General features: G+C 38.3%; 1 protein-coding gene across 14 annotated transcripts in view; it reads left to right on the forward strand.

The window, feature by feature from the left end:
* Positions 1-25,299, forward strand: part of fbrsl1 (fibrosin-like 1) — a 955,204-nt gene that overhangs the window by 922,433 nt on the left and 7,472 nt on the right. For 4 of the 14 annotated variants that reach the window (XM_059654893.1, XM_059654895.1, XM_059654901.1 and 1 more), the window contains 9 exons: positions 1,207-1,257; positions 2,259-2,354; positions 5,643-5,714; positions 8,111-8,143; positions 9,359-9,400; positions 11,739-11,810; positions 12,655-12,790; positions 15,534-15,614; positions 23,137-23,220. In XM_059654893.1, coding sequence (XP_059510876.1) covers positions 1,207-1,257; positions 2,259-2,354; positions 5,643-5,714; positions 8,111-8,143; positions 9,359-9,400; positions 11,739-11,810; positions 12,655-12,790; positions 15,534-15,614; positions 23,137-23,220 — 667 coding nt within the window. The remainder of the gene's footprint in view (positions 1-1,206; positions 1,258-2,258; positions 2,355-5,642; positions 5,715-8,110; positions 8,144-9,358; positions 9,401-11,738; positions 11,811-12,654; positions 12,791-15,533; positions 15,615-23,136; positions 23,221-25,299) is intronic. The other 10 variants (XM_059654897.1, XM_059654904.1, XM_059654894.1 and 7 more) reach the window with 9 other exon arrangements.

The following is a 25,299-nucleotide window of genomic DNA, read 5'->3' on the forward strand; positions in this document are numbered from 1 at the left end:
AGGACAGTCAGAAGAAAAAGTGTTTCAGAGCTTGATGAGCAACAATAACTTGGATTTATATCATGCATTTAAAGTAGTGGAACATCCCAAAGTATCTGATAACGCTTTAAAGTGTTGTGTGGTCAAAAGATTAAGAAATTACAAATCCTTTCTAAACCTGTGAACACATTTTCTGTGTTTTTTGCATGGATGTGGTTTTAAATTGAAGAGCACTAAACTTCAATTTTTTTTTTAATTCATCGATTATAAAACAATTGAATATGACCTTAAATATATGCTGTGCAAGCATTGCGTACTTGCAAAAGCAAAATACCACAGTAGCCCAGTGTGGAAGAATGAAGTATAAATATATCCACCATGCTGTGTCTATATATATTTATTTCTGTGAACTGAAAGTAGTAGGAGCTCGATAACATCTGACACACAAACACTATTGCTTTTTTAACATAGTTAGAGTTAAGAATGTATAATTAAAATAATTTAAGACCATATACCCATCAAATTTTGGTTATTAATATTCAACCAGTTATTGTTTCTTTACTTTGAACAGTGTTTAAAAACAGTTAACTAAATTTGTTCTAATTTACACACTGACTAACCATAATGTTTGGGTAAACTGTATGCATGTCTACTCATTTTAAAAAAACAATTTCCAAATTTTCCAAAAAGAGATTATGAAAAGAAACATTTTAACTGTTTGTGGCAGAATGTGTTTTCAACTTTTTAATGCAAAAAAAACCATGTGGTCTAATTATGGTCATAAAAAAAATGTGTATAATCTACCTAGTGTATGTTTTTATGATTAATGTTGTTTATGCTGACTAAGTGGCAGACATCTGGTAATGGCTATAATTAATGAAATTATGCATGTGTTCTGTGTACATAGTTATTATATTCAGCAGCAGCTGCCATGCCAAATGGTTGTGTATGAAGACTTTCCATTTCTTAATGCCCCCTAATTGTTTAAAGATGGAATATGTAAAAGTAATTATTAAAAGCTGTTTATCGATTTTTTTTTAATTGTTAGTAGTTTTTGCCAAGTTAAAAATGATTTAGCAGCCAATATTGATCATTCATTAGTCTATTCCATTTGTACACCATGATCAGAAGATGTTTAATTTATTTTGGCAGCCTCGCAATGACAGTAATTTAGATGTTAGGCAAAATAAATCTATTACAACTTGTTTTTTTTGCTCTTCCTTTCAGTTTGAAAAGTATACACCAAAAATAGAAAATCCTTTCTATCGACATTCTAGTGTGAGTGTCCTTTTTTTCAAGAGCTAATCGTGCGTGTACTTCAGCTCGCACCTTTTTTTATTTAAATGTTATCTTGATCAAGCATCATTTCAAATGTTAAGTTTAGTGTTTCTACTCTTTGTGGTTTCCAGTGCATCTGCAGTTCATCAAATTAGCCTCAATTTGCATTTCTAACAGAAACTGAACAGATATAGATGAGGTGATTTTGAATTGTAAATTGAAGGCACTACATGCTTTCTACAGTCTCGCCCCTTGGACTGCAAAAACCAAAATTTTGTCATTGCACATCCCTGGCTTACTTGATTGATAGCAGAGGCATTATCTCACACATGCAAATCAAGTGTCTTCTTGTTAATGCTAGCAGCTTTAGTTTGAAAAATGTTACATGTTTCGAGCACTTTCCAGTAGAATGCAGAAATAGATGGTTGCTTACTTGTTTAGATTACAAATACAAATAAAGGATGTAGTTGTCTAAAAACTATGTTACTGAATTGCATTTCTATTTAATAAAGATATTTCACTGTATTGGGCTTCACTGAAGATGAAACTCGGGCATTTGGGGATAGTTGTCTTTCACAGACATGATGCAAGTTCACAGCAATAATTTAATTTGCTAATGTAAAATTGAGGGATGATCACAGTTGAAAACAAGCACAATGTACTGTATCTTTTCTAGTCTTCAGTGAAGTTGAAAATGAAATATTAGATGCTTCAGGAAGAAGGCTTAGTTGGAAATCTTCCTGTGAAATTATTTTAATCTTGCATTTTGTAGGGATACGTTGCAGACAGTTAAACACTTTGCTATGTTGGCGAGTGAAGTATCTATTGTATCTGTCACCTGATATAGTTTTTAGACAATAACATGGTGTAAATAAATTGGTAAATTTGCTCTTCAGTAAAATGCATCTTCGATTTTGTTTACAGTTTGCTTAAATGTGTAATGTTCATTATGTTACTGATTCTCATACAGAATCTAATTCTTCATATCTTATTGATTTTAGTTCTTCCCACCATATGCTCCAACAGTGCCAGGCATGCCACCCATGATTCCACATTCAGGTCCTTTTGGGTCACTTCAGGGAGCATTTCAGCCTAAGGTATGTAAATCTGTTCTGTAATTGCTAAAACTGACTTGTAAGATATTTCACTAATGGCTCTAAAAGCATGGGAATGGGAGACTGGCAATACCTGTTCTCCTTCCTTCCTGCCCCTTCCTCAATTTTAATATTAGTAAATCACACTACTGTTGAGTGTTGAAAATTTGTCATGACTGAGGCAGCTATTGTCTAATATTAAAGAAAGTTGAATTGTCCATTTATAATTATCAAACAGTTTATATCTGCATTTGAGCTTTGCTACATGCTTTCTGCATAAACTTTGTTAAGAAATGGGTACTGTAAACCTGCTGTGATTGATGTGGTTAACCTATAATTATATCAGGATCAGTAAGTACATTTTCTAGGCACAAAACTGTGTGCGCGCGCGCGCAGGGAATGTATCAGTCAAAAGGAGACCAGTTTGATCTGCAAATTTCCACATAATTTGCATGCCAACTTCAGTAGATGAGGAGGCCCTGAGGGTAAACTGCAGAAGGTTAATAATACTTGACCCATCTTTGGAGTCAAAAATCCTGTGGCTGATGCATTTATAATGGTAGGAACCATTTCAAATGAGCAAATTACCTTGTTCTGTAGAGCAGATGATTTTTCTTGCCCTAAAGGCCTAACTTTTATGTGCTCATGCTGACTGAGCACAGTGCCTTTCACTGGGCTGCCATGATCTGCCAGAGTTATTAAGTTTGCCTGGGTCGGCGCTGCTGAGTGCTCCTCCATTTTTCAGACTGCAGCGTCTGTCAATGAGGTAGGGAGAGACAGATTACCTCAGTCAATTTCACTGTCTTTGCACTCCACTTTGCTGAGCTGGGAGCCAGTTAGAGGTATAACAGGTTATTCATTATCTGACTGTCATAGTGTAGGCAAATGGCAAATATGTAGTATCCTTAATTCAAGGTCACAAGAAACAGAACATGATGAAACTTAAATTTTTCAACAATGTATGATGAGTGTTGAAACTTTCAAAAATACTTCCTTCCAATTTTGAAATAACATCTTACAGAATAGTAAGTTTAAGCATCCTGGCACAGTATCGTCTTGGCAATCTGCAGAATGAGCACTGTCATCTATTAATGTACTATACAAAGAATAATTACCTGAGAGTGCAATGCAGAGTTGTCACTCAGTCAAACACTTAAATGACATCACACCTTATAAAGTAATGCTTAAGCTCTTCAGTGCTTTCTGGGCAAATTCTAAAAAAAGCCTTAGTTGAAATATTTGTCTTGGCTGTGACATTTGACTATTTCCGTTTTTGTGTCTTTCGATTTGTGGTGTGAAATGTCCTTGAATCAGTTTTGCAACATAAGTTTCTTATACCTTGAATGTTATGTACCGACTGATGATGAAAAAGAAGAATGAATTGCTTTCTATCTTGCCATTAACCTCAAGATATCCCAAAGCACTTCACAGCTGATTAAGTAGTTCTGAAGTGCGTCTCTTTTGGTTTCTGTTTACACAATTTCTGTGTGCGTGTGTTACCTCGTGTTCTTGACTAATTATGAGTGAATATTTTGTACGTACCTTTTAGCAGTCTTGAGTTTTTCAGGAATAATACCTGAAATGCCATTCAGAACTGTTAGCACAGTTTTGGCACTTACCCACGAATGTTCTCATTTTAAAGGCTTTAGCAATAAAGCCCAGCTCAATACTATAGCACTGTTCTCATGCAAAAGTGAAATCTAGACCTGGATTTTGTATCAGATCACAAGGAAAAGGAACAGCATAAAGACATTTGGCGTATCAAGACTGCACTGCCAGTTAATGAGTTCACAGCTAATCTGTTTGCTGTCTCAAATCTACTTTACTGCAAGCATCAACCACCACCATCACCAATCCACGCCCCCGTGCTGGTCTTCATTGTGGCTTAAAAATCTGTTTCACTCAATATTGAAGACATTCAGTGACCACTCCACTCTCTTCTCTGCTGAAGAGAGTTCCAAAGATTAGCAGTTGAGAGAATAAATTCTTCCTCATCTCTGACTCAGCAGCAGTCACCTTATTTTGCAGTTGTGCTGTCTACTTCCAGATTGTGTCTCAAGATGAAACATCCTGTTAGCATTTAGGGTGGGTGCTGACCTGAAAGAAACTTTCCCACAAATATCCAGTGATTTCTAGGACTTTCTCCCTTGCCTAACAACAACCCCTAAAACCAAGTAAAGAACCTTAAAAAGGATCACTGAAACTGAAACGTTTATTCTGCTTTCTGTGCAGATGCTGCCAGATCTGCTGAGTTTTTCTAGTAATTCTGTTTTTTTTTAAGGAGAAATCTTGGCCTCTGATACCAATGATTTTGGCAAGTAACAAGGGTCCAGTCACATTGAAATGATCCCATACAGCAAGGGAGGTTAAAAGTATTTAACATTCAGATTTGATTAAAATTTTCAGATTGCAAAAAAAAATCAAATTAACATAAAAGTTGAAATAGATAAACTTTGTAAGAGAAATAAAACTTTGTTAAAGTATCTAGGCTTTTTAATCACTATGGAAAGATTTGACATACCACAAATATAAAATTAGTTTTGGGATCATTGGGATGTTTTGCAGTAATTATGAAATTATGACATCATCGAAAGCCTAGTTACACTTCATTCAACAAGGCTTAACTTCTTAAAGGGTTTTTACACAAGACTGACACCCTAAAAGTAGACTTTTTCAGCAATTCCCAATCAGGGAGTGCAATCTCTAAGAACTGAAACAACCACACCCTTCGGAGAAGTGCAAAATCACTGGCAGCAACTTTTGGATTTCTGCATTATTCTGTGCATCTTTAGCCTCAAAGGCTTCTGTAAATTTCAGTGAGATAGTGACTGTGATAATTTTGTTGGAATTGGCACAGCTAAATCTGACTTATTAAAAGGCAAAGGTTGGTTGAATCATTTTTAAGGAACTCCTTCTCTAACTGAGCTATTCTGTGACATGAAGGACTCGAGGCTGCTAAGTTAACTCCCTTTCATCCTCCACCTTGGAAAAGTGACTGACCTCAGCAGCCAGACAAGAGGCACAGTCAAAGTTGAGAACTTTTATATTTAAAGGATACATAGATATCTCCTCATACATTTTTGCAGTTCAGTGTAATCATCTCAGAATCTAGTACCCTCATGTTTGAGTTACTAAAACAGCTACAGAAACTATTCATTTTTCATAAATTTAGAAATTTCTTGGCCCAGTGGCTTTTCCATGACTTTGTGGCCTTTTCATTGCGCTGTAGTAATTTCAGTGGACCAGACCACTTTTCATTAATTATATGAATGCGGTGTTGTCTTTCCCCAGACTTCCAATCCAATTGATGTAGCAAGCAGGCAAGGAGCAGTTCCTCACACTCTACTCCAGAAGGACCCCAGGGTAAACGAACTAATAACTTTCAACCCTGAAATCTTCAGTCAGGACCTCATTACATACATGTTGAATTTTCACTTTAGTGTAAATAAACTGCACAGCTCGAGAGTTCCTTACACCATCAAATATATTTTGACTTACTTTATAACTTTGTTCTTTACTGCTTGTGCAGATGTCTGTCTCACAGAATCTAAAAGATTCTCATTGTTTATACTATTCCAAGTTCATTTCTATCAAGTGCTGTCTGAGCTTGTTAAATTTATCCTTTCCCTTCTTATTCTAAACAAGCTGCTTCATAACATCTTGGTATGGCATTTTTCATTAAAAATCACTTCCTTGAAAGATGGCATCTTAGCAACAGTGTTTAAGAAAACTGTCTGATACCAGCTGCACAACAAGTTGAAATCCAGAATAAAGACCAGCTTTAATCATTGAATCTATTAAATCTTTGTTTATTAGCCCTTTATCTAACTTTGGTCCCTAAAAATCCTCATTCTGTCATTGTCGTAACAATGACTTCATCCTGTATGAATCCATATTGCTAATTAACAAAATGGCCAGAATCGGAAACCAAATTTGGTTTCCATGGCTCTTTGCTGTCCATGTTTGTTTGAAGGGCTAGGTTCTATTAAAATATAACCCGAGTCCCTGAATTTGACCCATTTATACTGTGACATTAATTCAGTCTCAGTAGATATCTAATCAAATATAAGATTCAAACATATCCGGAAGACACAGAGCCCTGACTTCCAGTTTGGTCAGAATTTGCCAATAGTAGCAAAAGGTCATTATAAATCAGTAATGTGTATATCACAAGATATAAATCTACCCTCCAGTCACAAAACTGGCAACTGCTAGTCAACATTGATCAATTTACGACTGAGAAGTCCTCTTGTGTGAAATGTTGCAGCTTTCAACAGTTTTGTTTACAGGGTTGTTTCTGATGCATTTTATGAATTGAGTAAAAATTGAGTGAGATATTACATTCAAGGTCAATTGTTTAGATTTGTCTAACATTAACCCGTATCTTGATTTGAAAATGAATATATACAAAATAATAGATGTTTTTGAATTTCAAGAATTGGCAGATATTTAAGCCGCAAGAGTCTCATTTGACTCGGACTGTCACTTCTACTTATCTCTTCACTGCTGCCAGACCTGTTCAGTATTTCCAACACTTCTGTTTTTATATTAAGCAGTGACCTTTTTAATGGCTTTCAAGTTTATGTTGTGATCTCAATAAATCACAGTTCTGAAGCATTTTCAGATTTTAAAAAAAACTTGCAAACCTAGTAAGATTCTTATAATCTGAAAGGATCGTGAAAAAATAGGATTTGCTTTTATTTGGTGGCTTTCATAACCTCATCATCCCAGTCTGTACTACAGTCAGTTAAGTGCTTACAAATATGTAGTTACTGTTGTAATGTAGGAAATATGCTGATGAGGAAGTTGCCATTTTGGCGTGGAAGGGTTGTTATGAATATGAATAGTATTAATATTCCATTTCACTACATGGAGAAAACCAATTGAAATGGTATGCCTTTTGAATTCATGAAAAAAATGCAGAGTTGATTTCAATATATTTGAAAGGCTATTTTGTTTTAGAATATTTAAACTGAAAAAAATGTTTTTATGTTGACATTCTGATAGGGACAATAGATATAATTGAAAGACAAACTGAGTTAAAGCTTTGGTAATGCTGATTGTTGAAAATGTTCACTTTTCCAATAAATAAGCCAAATAATAGTCACGAAGACAGAACTTGTTCCCAGGCAGCGAATTAAGGAAGCCGTTTGTGGTACCTGACTCTGAAATCAGCTTGTAGCATTTACTACTGCAGAGTTCAGTCAGTGCAATAGCTGAAATGTTTTGTTCCGTACACACAGTGTTGTACTTGTGTAACAAAATATACAAACCTAAAAATCAATTGAAAAGTGAAATGTATATTTTAGTCCATGAAGATGGGCTAATTCAAAATGAATTAGGATGATTAAATGAATGCTCTGCCGAGAATAATCACGGTAACTTCTTGAGCACAACATTTGCTCATTTTTCAAAAAGTGACCATTAATAGTGTGCAGAGTAATATATATCCACAATGCACTATATATTTTGGCTGATGAAGATGATTAGCAGCAACTTCTTTGTAAAATGTTTACATTAAATACCTGTTGCTAATGGTGACATGAATATATGGAGGTTTTTTAGAAAAAGTGAATTCCATGTAACCGAAGAATTCTTTGAAATTGCAACTGAATGATTGATTACGTTTGAGTGAAATTATTGTATTAGATACTGATTGAAATCTTATTCATTTATCCAAGATGGTTTTTACATTGTCAGTTCCTATTACAATTTTGTTTCTATTAATATATTTGTGCACCTTTTTCTGTCTTTTCTAGCAGTTGTCAGACCCGTACAGACAGTCAATAAGAGTAAGTGAGATCTACTTTTTGTAACAGTGAATTATTTTAAAGTTTTGTCTAAATTTCAAGTGGGCAGCTCAAGCTTTACGGTTCAAAAGAAACAGGGTTTATTTTCTTTTCTCCATCTGCATGGGAGTTTGTCTGGCCTGTGCTCTTTAGCTGCAGAACCTTTACATATGATTTTTGATATTTCTTTTCATGTTGGGCAAATTTTAATTAGATGCATCTCTGGGGGAAGTGTGGGCAATTGGAAAACGTTAAAGAAAAGAAAGAGTAATTTTGAGACTAAGTTTTTTTTAAAATTAATTCAGTTTGCAGATAACCTGAATTGTTGAATCAGATCTTTAATGATTCCAATTGATGAGATATAAGCTTAGAAAAAGTTCTGAAGTATGAAAACCATATTGATTTATTTACTTCTAAACTGACCGTGGTGTTGCTAATTCAGTCACAAGTGTAAAGAATTGGCACGTTTAAATTATTTCTGAACATGCTAAAGAAGACAACTCTTCTGTTCTTTGAAAGCTGTGGTAAATGTATAAATAAAATTAAAGATGACTGTTTGCGCTGGTGGGTTGTGCAGTTGCAACAATGTGTATTTCTGTACATATTATTTTGTAGATGTAATTCAGTAATTTGGGGCAAGTTTAACATAGTGCTGGTTTTTCCTTCCATAATGCTGTAAATGGATAAACATGGCAAGTGTGTTCATGTTTAAAATTATTACAGAATGTTCAAAAAATCACAGATTCATAATTCTTTGTGTCTGTAGGCATAGTTTCAACCAAATAAATTATATAAGCTTTACTGAACCTGTCCTATCTCCTTTCCGTGGTCTGTATTGGGGCCTGTTTTCAAATCTTATTAGCTTTTTGTCATCGTTTGAGAGTTTATGTGGTTATCCACACATCAAAAAGTTTATTCCTGTAGTGATACTTCCATTGTGAATGCAACATTTCTTTGAAACCTGTTGAAGTTCCTTCGCTGTCTGGCAACATGAGAAATAAAGGAATTATCGCAAAGTTCTGGCTTCAAAAATCGTTGTGCTCCAGCAAGGCCTTCTATCTTCCCTCTGAACACTTCTTTGCAGACTGCATTGGAAGGTCACGGGGAAAACTTATGGATCACTTGTCTTTTTAAAAAAAAAATCAAGACAGCTATTTTTGACATGGTTTCATCCATGAAGAGTTTATTGTTTCATTTGTGTTTACTGTTTTCTTCCAGCTCCCACTCAAAAGGGTAAATCTACCTCAAAAACCAATGGGCGTAAGTATACCTTGAGTAAAAGTATTAATTGAGACCCTAGCTTGCCTAGGGATGAGTCCTGGCCCAGGGATTCCATTTCATAGAAGTCAGGGTAAAGGCTGTCCTGGAACTATTTTGCCTCTTTGTTTTTGGATTTCCAGAAAAAATTCTTCAGATAGCATCCTTCACTAGAAAGTTTGCTGGACTTGATAGCTAGACCTTAAATTTGATTGCAGCAAGCATTTTTGTGCTTACAGCTTCAAGCTCTTTGTGGCATTTCCGAATGAGCCAGCTAGCTCTTTGGTCATCGGAAGATCTAATTCATCTTTTCTTCACCTCTTAATTGCCGGAGAACTAATGATAGAAGCTTGGAATACATACTGTTCTGACCACTATTATCTTCTGTACTCTTAAGCTTGCCCCATTCCCAAGTTGCTCCCTATTCTGTACGGATAGCCAGTTACCTGCTGAATTCTTCTACTTGTATTGTTCTCAAAATATACTCGTCAACTTTTTTTTCCTTTTTGACAGGGCCAAGGTGGGATAAAAGAGTTGGTTCACAGTCGTTGGCTTCTCTGGCTGGTTTATGTACCCTTTTGGGCCATGATTAAGAAAAGTGAACCATTTATTTTTTATCCCCCCTCCACCCTCCCAGAAAAGCAAGCAGATTGTCATAACAGTAGATTGACCAGTTCTTGCTTCTACAATACCCAAATAATTCACTATTATCTATAGGTAGACACCTTTACAATCATGATGTTTATCAGCAGGGAGATTCAGATTACTTCAACCAATATACAATTTGTTAACAAAAACAGAAATTGCTGAGAGAGCTCAACAGGTTTGGTAGCATCAATGAAGAGAAATCAAGAGTTAATGTTTTGAGTCCTTTGTCCCTTCCTCAGAATTTGTTTGTGATAGTAAACACTGCATGTTATGCTGTACCATCATCCATTGCCAGTGCGTAAGCACGTAGTACACCCTCGCTACTGTATTTGGTGAACAAGATATTCTGGGATTCAGGAGGTGTAGTAAATAAGTAGTATGCTTAAGACTGGCATTTATTTTTGCACAGAAATCCGTTGCTCTATGCTTGTTGGTGTTATTGATCTGGAAATAACATTGATGGCTTGACTCTCAATAAGAGAGACAGCTCAGCTGTGTACTGTAATAACTTGGCTGCCTTATCTGACGTAGACATGTGCACAGACTTCATTTCATGCCAGACCTGGTATCCAAATATCTTTGGAATTGTGAGATAATCATTCTTTAATTCGATGCCCTCAAGTATGAAGGAGAGCTATGATCCTACCTTATGGGTGCATGGATAACAGTCTGCTGCTGTACACATTGGAAATTCAGTCAACTGTGAAGACAAGACGTTGGGTCAGTTTATCAGAAAACAAGGAATGGAATGCAGGTTGTGGAATATGTCCCACTAGTATCAACCTCTTATTCCATCTCAAAATAAATTGCATCCCCGTAAGAAAAATCAAGGGTCATTCAAGAAGAACGGTACCCATATAAGTATTAATTTTGAGAAATGTAACCATAGAAGGTGCCTGGAAAGTGGCTACGATAGCCTGCGCGTAATATTAGTATTGCATTTTAGACCTGCTTTTCATGAGATGTAGCCATGACATGATAGGGTGGGTTGTTTTGGAATCTGCTGTAATTCTTAGTCAGATTCTTCTCGTTCAGGAGGAATATGTCAAAATAAGCTGTGGCAATGAGCAGAAGATTGTTCACCATAGGTGTATTAACTCTCATGCTTCAAATACTCTTTTGCATAACAAATTTCTGTCGCCTGGATTAGGGAGGGTTCTCTTGATTAGGCTTCTTTCTCTCATTGTGGAAAATAAGCAATCTCTCGCAGAAAATGAAGAACAGAGAACATACCTCTCCAGTTTCCAATTCAGCGGGAATTCAGATTGTTCTGGTTTCTTCAGATAAAAGTAGTGCTTTTATAAAATCAAAACTGTACTGTCATCTACATCTGTCATCTTGGCATTCTGCTCCCAAATGCAGGGACAGTAAGCCAGTCCAAATCTAATGTGTAAGGAGCATTTTGTCTCCTGATTATGTATTCTTGTTCTGATATACACTTGTTTATTTGTTGAATTAAAAGCAGTTCCTGCCATAAGATTGAAAATAACTTTTTCATTCATGCTGTCTCAACTCAGATCAAATATTTGTCTCAAACTTTGCACATATATATATTTGGGAACACAACATTTAAAAGGCTTTTGGATTCTTATCAGGTGTTTTGCATTTTGTTTCAATAAGCCTATAAATTTGCATGTTTTCGTTACTGCAGTTGAAACATGTCTACTAAGGTGTATTGTGTCTTGTCTTACAGAAACCTGGGAAATGGTGTGCCGTTCATGTGCAGATTGCCTGGCAAATCTACCATCACCAGCAAAAACTAAAGGTATTTTTAAAAAGGAGCCTTCACAATCCCAGATTTGACAAATTTTGTTTTCTCTTTTTCCCAAAAAAGTATTTTAAATGTCAGTTTAAGTGAAAATTTATGATGCTGTTTTTCTTTATGGGATGCGGGCATTGTTGGCAAGGCCAGCATTTTTACATTGCTGATTGCCCTTGGACTGAGTAACTTCGAGGGATCAGTTCAGCAGGCAGCTAAGAATGAACTACATTGCCACGAGTCTGTAGACGCATGTAAGTCAGACCAAGTATGGACAACAGATTTCATTCCCTAAAGGACATTAGTGATTCAGATAGATTTTACAACAATTAATAGCTTCTTGGTCAACCTTACTGAGGATAGCTTCCAATTGACATTGTTAATTGAATTTAAACTCCATCAGCTGTCATTGTAGAATCTGAGCCCATGGTTCCACAGCATTAGACTGGACCTCCAGATTACTAATCCATCATATTCCCCCAAATATAATCAACATCAGAAGCTGCCATGTATGTGAACCATTTCAAGTTGCACCTCCTGCCTCTTTGCTCACCGTCTTCCCCTCCCCATGCACAGCAACAGTGAGCGACCTTTGTTGTTAAATAATTCTGTCTAAAATTATGAACTGAAGTTTCCTTTTGGAAGTGTTCTCAATTGACAGGAGATCAGCAGGAATACTGTATACTAAAAATTAATGGTGAGGAGTTGGAGAGTTTATCAAATCCTGAAGGAATTTCCCAGCCCAATACTCCCATTTTATCAACACAGAAAGAATCTTCAGCCAGTTTATGTTGTGAAGTAATTGTTACTTTTAGTGCATGATATTCAAGATATTTGTTCTATTTTAAAGCAACAAATGCCAATGGAACATCACAAACTCGAAATAGGGGGAAAGCTGGACCTGTTTAGTCGACCACCTGCACCTGGAATATTTCCTGGATTCTCATATCCACATGATCTGGCCAGACCCCTCTTCTCAACCACAGGTATGTTATCTGATGATCTGAAATGTTGATGTCCTCCTCTCTTGGTTTATACTTCGTTCAGGCTGAAGCTCATTGGAATGCAGAACAATAGAGATGATTTAACTGGAACATATAAAATAAGTTAAGGGAATTGGCAGGTAGATGGTTAGAAAATGCTTCCCCTGACCAGGCATCTACAGCACAGGGAGACAGTTTCAAAATAAGGGATTGGTCATTAGAACTGAGATAAAAGCTCTTCATTCAATTCGGTCTTTGTAATTTTGTACTCCCTGAGAGCAATGGATATTCATTTACTGAGTATATTCGAAACAGAAGTTAATAGATTTTTGGGTGACAAAGAGAATTCATGGATAGGGGGAGAATGTGGGATGGTGGAATTGTGGTAAAATATCAGCCATGATCTTTGTTGATTGATAGAGCAGTTTTGAATGCATTTTGAGTTTTTTTCACCCAATCGTAACTACCCAGCACCCACGAAAATGGATTAGTGCATTTATCTTTCTTCCAGAAGGATGGCAAGTTGCAACCTGGGAATGAGTTTTTTGCGTTTTTCATCGCTCCTTTTAGGAAAGCATTTGCTGATTTTATTGTCTAACAAGAAGCTGAGATCAGCAACAATTTTAGGAAGCCTGTTTTCTAAATGTTGCATCCGAACTAGATGATTGAATGTGTGGAGTTTATTTAGTACTTGAGATCCCACAGCGTTGCCACGGTCGTGGTTTCAAGATCCACCTGCGCTTGACACTTCAGTTTACTCCAGACATGCTTGTAATTGTCATCTTTAGTTTTGGTTCAACCACTTAGCAAATGAGAATCAATCTAACTTCATCTTTTCCTGATCTTATTCATGTCAGTATAATATGTATATTAATTTTAAACCTTAGTCTGAGTTAAATCTTTAAGCATTTATGAATGTCTAGATTAAAGTTGATTTATTTTAAACTAATGAGCTGTTCTTTCTTCAACAATACAGATTGGATTTTGTTGGCTGCTATCTTGCATAGATTGGCACTTTATCCAGAATTTCACTGCACTAGGTTCCATTCGCCTATCAGTCTGCCATCAAATGCAACTAATTCAAGATCGTCTTCTGAGCACTTTTGCCCAAGCCCTATATCTGTAATCCCCCTTTGGCCCTTTCCACTAATAGCTAAGCCTTATGCCATTTCAGCCCTAATCTCCTGAACTTCCAACCCCCTCCATCTTACTAATTATCTCTTCTTTCAGTCATCTCTGCTAAAGTATTTATCATTGTTTGCCAGTTACAAGCCTCTCAGGTGCTTACTACATTAAAGCCATGATGACACAGATGCAGTTCACTGGATATTTCATGAGGGTTTCCTGAAAATCAAAATATAACTATTCAAAACGTTAAATAAATTGCCATCAGATGAAATGTTCACTGAGTTAAAAAAATAGAATACAGGCACGGACTATTTTTTTAAACGGTGAGAAAATTCATAAAGCTGAAGTACAAAGGGATCTGGGAGTGCTAGTCCAGGATTCTCTAAAGGTTAACTTGCAGGATGATTCTGTGATTAAGAAAGCGAACGTAATGTTGTCACTTATCTCAAGTGGGTTGGAATATAAAAGCAACAATGTGCTTCTGAGACGCTATGAAGCTCTAGTTAGGCTCTATTTAGAATACTGTGTCCTGTCCACACCTCAGGAAGGACATGTCCAGCGGAGATTCACACGGATGATCCCTGGAATGGTAGGCCTAACTTACAATGAACGGCTGAGGATCCTGGGATTGTATTCATTAGAGTTTAGAAGGTTGAGGGGCGATCTAATAGAAACTTACAAGATAATGTATGGTTTAGAAGGGGTGGACACTAGGAGATTGTTTCTGTTAGGCGGGGAGACTAGGACCCGTGGGCACAGCCTTAGAATTAGAGGGGGTAAATTTAAAATGGAAATGAGGAGACATTTCTTTGACCAGAGAGTGGTGGGCCTGTGGAATTCATTGCCACAGAGCATATTGGAGGCCTGGACGTTTAAATGTCTTCACAGCAGAGATTGATAATTTCTTGATCTCGCAAGGAATTAAGGGCTATGGGAAAGAGTGCGGTTAAGTGGAGTTGAAATGCCAATCAGCCATGATTAAATGGTGGAGTGGACTCGATGGGCAGAATGGCCTTACTTCCCCTCCTATGTCTTATGGTTTTTATCTCCCTTCTGCTGACACATTAGAAAGTACTTTACTCCTTCCACGCACTGCAGGTGTGCTGATATTTTTGGTACCCCAGTAGGTATGTGTTATCATTGACTAACTGTCCACAAGACAGGTGGTTCGCTGTCCAACCAACACCTTGTTCGATAACGTACTGCCACTTTGCAGCATTTCCTTTTGTTTCTCTGGTGGATCTTCAATATCGCCTTGCTGGTATCCTGTGCATTACAAAAGTTTATAAGTGATCTAATTTAAAATCTGTCACTAGGGTTCTGATCTGTTAGATATGTCCTGAGATCTTGGCAGATTGGAAAATGACAGTCTCCATCAGTCATGTGGAAGGAGAGTAGAAGATATGTTTCAATGAATTTCCATTTCAACAGAAAGCTGCCTCTTGGGTTGATGATATAGTAATAATTTGAACTATATGTACGTGTTCACTGAAAAAGCCCTATGTATCTCTATTCTCTGATGACTTGTTAACAGTATTGATGGATTGTTGCTTTCAGCTTTTCTTGACTCCTTTATCCTTCATTTAACTGTGACTTTTTATTTGTCCTTTCCTTGTAGGTAATGCACATCCAGCTGCAACCACCTTTGGACCTCCACCTCATCACCACAGCAACTATTTACCCACTGGTCACCTGGCAGGTGAGAACTTTGGGTGGGGAAAAGGGGGTGAATGAGTGGATGTGAACATATATAATTTGCAGAGTAAATACTCACATTGCACTTAGTCACAGCTCAATGAGATTATGATGAGCCTTTCTTTCACTTCACAGTTCCCTTAGCTGTTTTCCTTTCCAGAAGGGATAATATCTATAGTATCTATTTCAATACATGGGATACTTTGTCAGGCTGTTTGCAGTATTGTGTGATGTCACTGCCATTTCCTGCTTTTAATAACAAGGGCTCCACTAGCATTTCAACATCAATTTACAAGGTGCCAGTTCACTCTTTTGGAGCCTCCAGATCCACTTCTTGGACTTGAAACCAACTCTGCTGTTTTATTTTTGGAAAAAAAAGTCTTATTTCACTTACATGGAAAACATTGCATGTAAGACACTGCAGCCTGAAGTCAACAACTAAGTAGAATCTTAACTAGTTTGGCTCCCTCTGTCTATCAACACTTGAGTGCTTATTGATATAGTTGAATGAATAAGTTTTATCCACAGTTGCAGAGGACTGAAGGGTCTGGAGCTGAGTAGCCTTGACAGAACCCAGAATTAGCATCTGTGTGAATTATTGCTGAGTAAGTGGTGCTTAATGGCACTGTCACAGATGCTTTTGCTTACTTTGCTGATGATCAGTAGTAGGATTACGGGATGGTAATTGGCTAGATTGGATTTGCGCTCCTTTTAGCAAACTGACATAACTGTGTAATTTTCCGTGTTGTTGAACAGATGCCAGTGTTGGGGCTATGCTGCAGCAGTTCGACCATGGGAATGACCAGTTCTGCAACATGAGCTTTTTTCCATGTCTGAGCGAAATGAGTCCTTCTTGATCCCTGAATGTAACTTCACTGTCAGTGTGTGCTAGTTCGAAACCTTCAGCAAGATGGGGCTATAGTTCTCAAACTCTTTTGTCAAGGGATCCCTTTTCAAGTAGATTAGCAGTCTCAGATTCTCCCAGCCTCTCATCCAACATTTTAATGGTCACAGTATGAAAGTGTCGTGCACAAAAAGTTCTCTAAGAGTGCCTTTGAGAATATAATTTTTTTCCTGAGATTAATGAGATGGATATGCCCATTTCTTTCTGTAGTTTGTCTTAATTTGGCATGATGTTTGACAATGATACTTATAAATCTTCCTCCACTTTAAGTGGGCTTCTGCATTTTGTCTTCCCAACTTTAGTGAAAACAGTGCCCTTTTAAATTTAAGTAAGTAGTACTTAAATGTTTTATTTTAATTGCCCTTTTCTTCACTGATGTTGAACTCACTACCGTCCTTGGTAATTATAGATCTCCAATCCTTAAGACATAGCATTGCTGCGCATTCTTTTCTGTCTTTGTGAGATGGTAAATCAACTCTGTGCTACATATGTGACAGACACACTGCTGTTCCCTTCCAGCTCATACCAATTCTTGTTTCAACTGCCAATCAGTTGCTTACCATTGTCCACAGTGCTTTGAATGATTGTCCTTGTCCCTGCCTGAAAGGTTGGCCTTGCTTAGTTAGCCTTCTCATATTATTCCATAGACTCTTCTAGAAAGTCTGAATAGACCTCATTTTGAAAGCACTAGGAAAGGTTATATCTTTCAGGCAAAAAATATTTTCGAATGGGCAATACTTCTTCATTATCTGGCCAGTACTTTCCTGATGCTGCAGAGTGTTTGGGTGCTGGGACGGTATCAGAACAAGAAGGTTTGAATGTCTGTCATCTGTCAGAAGGTAGTGAGAACCAGTCAGCGCATTGTTACAATCTTGCCCCAATAAAGGAAATAGCATGCATTGAAAATTACGAATTTCTATATCTCCATACAACGATGCTGCAAATTGCTCCTTTGCAGCCATTCTAAAAATATTTGTTTGTTACAAATACATGGAGAAATGAGAGAATGCCATTTACCATTGCCTTGCATTTTGCCATTTACCTTAATAACTTTATAAAAACTAATAGTCTCACATTAATTCATACTTTCTTATTTTAATTCCCAAACAGCTATCCAGAAAGTGCTGCTGCGTTATTAGTTATGCTATACTTAAGCTGATTCCTGAGTTAATGGGTTATTTTAATGTACTGAGCCATGCACATAAAGAAATTTCCTAGAGATTTTCCTGAACTAGCTATTGGTTTGTTTTCCTTTTATTTTCTGCTCGAAAGGTGAGTCTGAAGCCTGAGGGTGGATCTGCCCTTTTCACATACTTGTCTTGCAAACAAGCCAAGTTCATGTGAAATTTAAAGGTTAGCCAAACACAAATATTGCAACATGTCCAAGATTCAAGGAATTGAGAAGACAACTAGTTAATGACATGCTGGAGAAAATTATTGTCCCATGACAGCAGCTTATAGTCCAATAGATTTATTTGAAATCACAAGGTTTCAGAGTGTTGCTTCTTTGTCAGGGAAAGAGACTCACACAGGCACAGGTCATCCCTGGTCATCCTAGGTCATCCCTTCACTTGCTGTTCAGCTGTGACATTTTGCTCGCACCATCTCACATTTTTGGTCACCTGCAGTGACTTGTTATTCAGCCAGTCAACACTCCACTCTCACCATTTGTATGACCTTTTGATCTCTCTGCCTATAAATTATGTGGCTGTGTGCTTTTCTTCACTTCACCTGACAAAGAGGCAGCGCTATGAAAGCTTGTGATTTCAAATAAACCTGTTGGACTATAACCTGGTGCCATGTGACTTCTGACCTTGTGCGGCCGAGGCCAAGACCGGCACCTCCACATCACAGATTTTAATAAGAACTAGGAATAAACGTAGGTAATTCAGCCCCTTAAGCCTGCTCCACCAGTCAGCAAGATTATGACTGATCTGTTTACTCCATATTTCTGCCACTCCACTAACCTTTCACTCCCTTGTTATCGTGAATCTATCTACCTCTATCTTAAAAGTATTTGTACTCTGCTTCCAAGATAGTAGGAACTGCCGATGCTGGAGAATCTGCGACAACAAGGCGTATGGGTGGATGAACACAACAGGCCAAGCAGCATCAGAAGAGCAGGAAAGCTGATGTTTCAGGTCTAGACCCTTATTCTGAAATGGGGGAAGGGAACAGAATACTGAAATAAATAGGGAGAGAGGGGGAGATGGATAGAAGATGGATAAAGGAGAAGACAAGTGAAGAGGAGACAGACCGGTCAAGGATTTGGGGGTGGAGCCAGTAAAGGTCAGTGTAGGTGGGGAGTTAGGGAGGGGATTGTCCGTCCTCCCTGGACCAAACAGGTCAAGGAGGCGGGATGAGGCTAATAGGTAGGAGATGGGGCTGGGGCTTGAGGTGCGATGAGTGGATAGGTGGGAGGACAGGTTAGTCCACTCCTCCTATCTCAAGCCCCACCCCATCTCCTACCTCTTGGCCTCATCCCGCCTCCTTGACCTGTCCGTCCTCCCAGGAAGGAACAATGCCCTCCCTAACTCCCCACCTACACTCACCTTTACTGGCTCCAGCCCTGCCACCTTGACCTGTCTGTCTCCTCTTCACTTATCTTCTCCTTTATCCATCTTCTATCTGCCTCCCCCTCTCTCCCTATTTATTTCAGTATCCTCTTACCCTTCTCCATTTCTGAAGAAGGGTCTAGACCTGAAATGTCAACTGTCCTGCTCCTCTGATGCTGCTTGGCCTGCTGTGTTTATCCAGCTCTACACCTTGTTGTCTCTTAGAGTATCCAATGTCTTTTCAGGAAGCGTTCCAAAGGCATTCAACCCTTTGTTAAACAGGGTTTCTTCTTATCTCTCTCTTTCTCTTTCTCTCTCTCTCTGTCTCAAATCAGTGATCCCTTACTATTAAATAATGACTTTCAATTCTCAGTTCTACCATGTGAGGAAGTATCGTTTCCACATCCACTATGTAAAGACCCCTCAGGATCTCTGATGTTTGAATCCAGTTGCATCTTACTCTTCCAAACACCAACGGATACATGCCTGGCCTGTCCAATCTTCCCTCCTAAGACCCTGCCTATTCCGGGTATGAGTCCAGATAACCTTTAATGAACTTAAATTGGTAACTAAGCTAGCCATAGCTCTTCAGCTAACTTACAATTGCAGCCCCTCTATTACTTCATCTGAGTAATGTCTGAAGATTTGTAAAGCAATGTATATCTTTCAGCTGCTTTTTTCCAAATAATTTAATTATTCTAACTTATTGCATGTGTCGTTACGTATAAATAAAGTAGCAATGTGAACAGTTGTACAAAACAACAAATATATTGTTAATCTTTATTCAAGTTATTACGGATGATTGTGACATCCTAACATTGCTGACTGAACAAAGGGCAGGGCTGTGCTCAAAATTTCTGAATACAGAGTATTCAGGAAAGATAGGAAAAACAAGAGGGGTTGGCAGAATTGGTTATGAGAGGATTGCAGTGCTTAAAGAAAAGAGGATGTCTGCGAGGATTTGAGGACGAATCGATTTGGCTACAATTTGATAAGGAACAAGAAGGTGCAAGCACATTGCCTGTTGTAGTCTACAGGCAGGTGGGGAAAATAAAGAAGAAAATCTGAAAGGAAATTAGAGTTGTACAAGCATGATAGAGCAGATATAATGAAGGAATTTAAATACCCACATAGAGGCTCAGATAGTGGTTGCATTAAGGACATGGGAGAAAGCGTTCTTAGGTTGTGTTCGGGAAAATTTTCTGTAAGTGTATATGTACAGTCCAACACAGTTCTCTGGACCAAGGTGGAACAAATTCTTCAACATTTAGAGTAAAGTGATTATTGTATCATAATGTTTAGGATGATAATAGAAATGGGAACGGGCAAGACAGAAATGAACCAGACAGACTGGAGTAGAAGGTTGGCAGGAAAGCCTTTAAGTGAACACTGGGCTACTTTTAAAAGAGAGATGGTTCGGATACAGTCAAGATATATTTCCCCAAAAGAAAAAGATAGGTCAAATAAATCCAAAACGTTCAATTAAGACAAAATAAGGCATGTACTGACAATTGTCAAAAAGCAGATACAAATGAGAACCAAGCTGAATGCAGAAACCTTAAGAGAAGTGAAAAAGCAAATAAGAGAAGCAAAGAAAGAACATGGGGGTCAAAAAGACTGGCACTTAATATAAAGGGAAATCCAAAGTCTTCTATTGGCACAGTAAAAGTCATACAGCACAGAAGCAGATCCTTTGGTCCAACCAACCTGTGCTGACCATAATCCCAAGCTAAACTAGTATCACCTGCTTACGCTTGGCCCATACCCCTTCCAAGCAATTCTTATTCATGTACTTATCCAAATATCTTTTAGATGTTGTAACTGTACCCACGTTCACCACTTCCTTTGAAAGTTCATTTCACACACGAACTACTCCCGATGTAGAAGTTTCACCTCATGTCATTTTAAAATCTTTCTCTTCTCACCTTAAAAATATGCCCCCTTGTCTTGAAATTCCCCACACTAGGGAAAAGACACCAGCCAATCACCTTATCTATGCCCTCTAAGATTTTATAAACCTCCATAACGTCATCCCACACACAGTACGGTCAAAAAAAACATGCAGTCTTTCCTTATAACTCAAACCACTCCCCAATTTCGGGCAACATCCCGGTAAATCTTTCCAGCTTCTTCCTGTCAGGGTAACCAGAACTGTACACAGTATTCCATTAGAGGTCCCAGGTGGAATGAGGAGAATTAGGCCTCATTTGGGACTGAAATGGACATTTACACATGGAGGAAGGGAGCGCATTTGAGATAATAAATGAACATTTAGCATTTGTCTTAACCAAGGAACCAGATGTCACCCAAGCCATATGACAGAGGAGGAAACTCTGTCACGAAAAGGGTTCAAAATTTATGAGGAAGTGAAACCAGATAAGCTGTTAGTATTTGGAATTAACAAGGCACTTGGAATGAATGGAATACATCCAACAATATTGAAGGAAGCAAGAACGGAAGTTATACAGGCACCAGCCATAATCTTTCAGTCTTCCCTGGACAGTGGGGTGGTAGCAGAGGACTGGAGAATTGCCCTTGTTTATAAAAGGAAAAGCCCAGCAATTACAGACCAGCTAGTTTAACTTAAGTAATGGAAAACCTTCTGTAGAAACAGTAATTTGGAATAGAATTAATAGTCTTGTTGACAAATGTGGCTTATTTGGGGAGAGTCACCGTGCATTTCTTAAGAGAAAATCATGCTTAACTCACTTCCAGGAGTTCGTTGAAGAGGTGGTAGAAAGAGTTGATGAGTGTAATACTGTTGATCAGTGCACACCAGATTTGTGAGAAATGTAATAACTCATGGAAAAAACAGGCAGTAGCAATGTGGATACAAAATTGGTTGAGTGATAAGAAATGGTGACTAGTGATTAATAGAAATAGAAGTAAAAGTGATGTGAGAAAAAACATTTCCACCCAGTGAGTAGTTCAGGTTTATAATGCATTGCTTGGGATTGTGGTGGAGCAAGGTTAAAGCAAGGCAATCACTTTTATCTGTGCCCCTCAAGACTTTATAAACGTCCATAACGTCTGTACTTGATTTTTAAAATAGAAATACTCTAAGATTATGGGGAATGGCCAAGAAGATGGTACAAAGTCATGTTTATTCAGACAGCTGGTGCAGACATGGTGGGCCAAATGCACTGCACTATAACAATTATGTGATTCTTCTAATAGAGAAATAACAGCAAGCTGAGAAAATAGCCTGTGGAAAAATAATTCCATGCCATTCATTTTTAGCACTTAACCTTTGTAACAGGGAGTGTTGTCTGAAACTTATGTACACAGGATCACACAACACAGTAGCTTTCCACTATGACAGGGATTTGGTAAAAGCACTTTTACCTAAACCAACATATGTGAGAGAAATATAGATGGTGTAGTGTTAAATATGAATGTTGATTATAATTCCATCAATTAATTTTCTATATAGATTTCATGAGTTCTTTGTAAATGGGTTAAAATAAAAGTTTGTCATAGTAAAACATTTTATCTAATAGGTAATCTGTGTGGCAATTTAGATTAAAGTTCTCTTAAAAATCAGAGATTAAAATGGAAGTTAGGCACTGGAGCATTCTTTCAATCTGATATGAATAAGAAACCTCAGAAATACATTGAGTGTGAAATCTGAAGGGCATGGTGTTCTACTCTTGCATTGTCACTGAATGGAAAATCTAGTTTTGGGATATGAAAATCAATTTAACAAAAAAACTGGATATTTTCATTTGAAATGAAATTACATTTGAATGAATGAACAAAAACACCTGTTATCAAATCATTTGATTTTACTTTAAGTAACCTGTAAACCTCTTTTCCTAGCTTGGAAACGATTGCCTGCATTCAGACAGTTTTGGTTAGGCAGTTGACTAGCTCTGAGCAGTAGGACGAAACAAGATGCTGTCCTGGTACTAAAATGAACTGTTTTTACGTCAAGCCTTTTGAAGGAATGGTCAATACGAGTTCACAGTAAATCTCACTTAGTCTGCAAAATTAAATGCATGTCTTCAGACCTCTTAGGCTTTTTTAGCAGTGGCTGACTGTCTTTTAAATCCATGACATCTTTTCAGATCCATTCAGTCGAACAAACACCTACAGTGGCCTTGGAAACCTCAGCACGAGTGCCTTTGGAGGATTAGGCAATCCAGCACTTGGTTAGTGCATGTTTGTATTGTAAATATTTTGTACCATTATTCTTTGTGTTGTCATAACAGTTCTTTCAGATAATGTATTTATTTAGTCAGCTATTATCACTGGACTGCTAATCTAGAGATTTAGGTAATTTCTCCTTTAATTTTTTACACTTCCTTCAGGTCAAAGGGGTGGCCATGGGTACCTGCATGGGCCTCATTTATGCCTGAATCTTTGTGGAGTATGTGGAACATTACTTGTTCCAGTCCTACACCTTTCCCTTTCTCCAGTACATCGACAATATCACTGGTGCTGCTTCCCTGTCTCATTTGGAATTGGAGAAGTTATCTATCTTGCTTCCAATTTCCACCTGATTCTCATCTTCGTCTGGTTCATCTCTGACTCCTCCCCCTCTTTCGATATCTCTGTTTTCGTTTCTGGAGATAGGCTGGTCACCGATAACCACTACAAATCCACCGACTAGGACTGTACATCCTCAACACCCTGCTTGCTGCAAAGACTCCATTCCATTCTCCCAGTTCTGCCATCTCCATCAAATCTGTTCCAATGATGCCAACTTCGACAAGAATGCCTCTGAAATGTCCACCACCTTCCTCAGCCAGGATTCCTTACCACCATGGTTGACAAGGACCCTCAGCCATGGCCAATCCATCTCCCATACTTCAGACCTCACCCCCACTCCCCTCCTACAACAGCAATGGGAGCTCCTTGCCGTCACCTACCGTCCCACTAGCATCCACATCCAAAGGATCATTAGCTGCCATTTCTGCCACCTCCAGTAGGATGCCACCACTAGACACACATTTCCCTCCACTCTCTTGTTGGCCTTCCCGTAGGGGTGGTTCTATCCAGAACACCCTTGTCCACTCCTCCTCTACTCCATATACCTTGCCACACCTCAACATCACCTTCCATTGCAGTTGCAGAAAGTGTTACACCTACCCAATTACTTCCTCCGCCCTCTCTATCCAAGATACCAGGTGAAGCAGTGATTTACCTGCATTTTATTCAGTTGAATCCACTGTATTCACTGCTCACAATGTGGTTATTCTGTACATTGGGAGACAAAGCGCAGAATGGGCGAAGGCTTTGCATAGCACCAATGTTCTGTCCAGCAAAATGACCCTGACCTTCCGGTTGCCTGCCACTTCACACCATCCAATTCTCTGGCCAACATGTCAATCTTAGGCTAGCTGCAATGCTCCAGCAAAGTTCAGCGCAAGCTAGAAGGACAGCACCTCATTTTCCGCTCAGGAACGCTGCAGCTTTCTGGACTCGAGATGACTAGACTAAGGGTAGGGCCGATCAAGGACTGTAAAGGGAATTTTTGCACAGAGCGTAAAGAGATAGGAGAGGTTCTTAATTTATACTTTTCTTTGGCATTCACAACTGAGAGGGACCTAGTTGTAAAAGGAGGACAGTGTGAAACAGGCTGGTAGGCTACAGGAGGTGGATGTTAGTAAGGAAGATGTACTAGTAATTTTGAGAAACCTGAAGATAGGTAAATCTCCCAGGCCTGATCGGATTTATCCAAGGATTCTATGGAAAGCAAGAAAAGAGATCGTAAGGCCTATGGCGATGATCTTTTTGTCCTCACTGTCCACAGGTATAGTGCCAGAAGATTGAAGAGTAGCAAACATCATTCCCTTGTTCAAAAAAGGAGTAGGGATAACCCCGGAAATTACAGGCCAGTTAGTCTTACTTCAGTGGTGGGAAAATTATCGGAAAAGGCTCTGAGAGACAGGATTTATTATCACTTGGATAGGCACACTTTGATTCTTCATATTGAGAGGTAAATCATGCCTCACAAACCTAATTGAATTCTTTGAAGAGACGACCAAACATGTGGATGAATGTAGAGCAGTGGATGTGGCATACGTGGATTTAAGTAAGGCGTTTGATAAGGTTCCCCATGGTGGGCTGATGCAGAAAATATGGTGGCATGGGGCAAGGGGAAATGTGACAGATTGGATTCAGAACTGGCTGACCCTTAGACAAAGGTTGGTAGTGGACAGAACAAATTCAACATGGTGCAGTTACGAGTGGTGTACCACAAGGATCTGTTCTGGGTCCTCTTCTAT

Source organism: Stegostoma tigrinum, chromosome 26, assembly GCF_030684315.1.
Source record: "Stegostoma tigrinum isolate sSteTig4 chromosome 26, sSteTig4.hap1, whole genome shotgun sequence".
In the NCBI taxonomy this organism is placed as follows: Eukaryota; Metazoa; Chordata; class Chondrichthyes; order Orectolobiformes; family Stegostomatidae; genus Stegostoma; species Stegostoma tigrinum.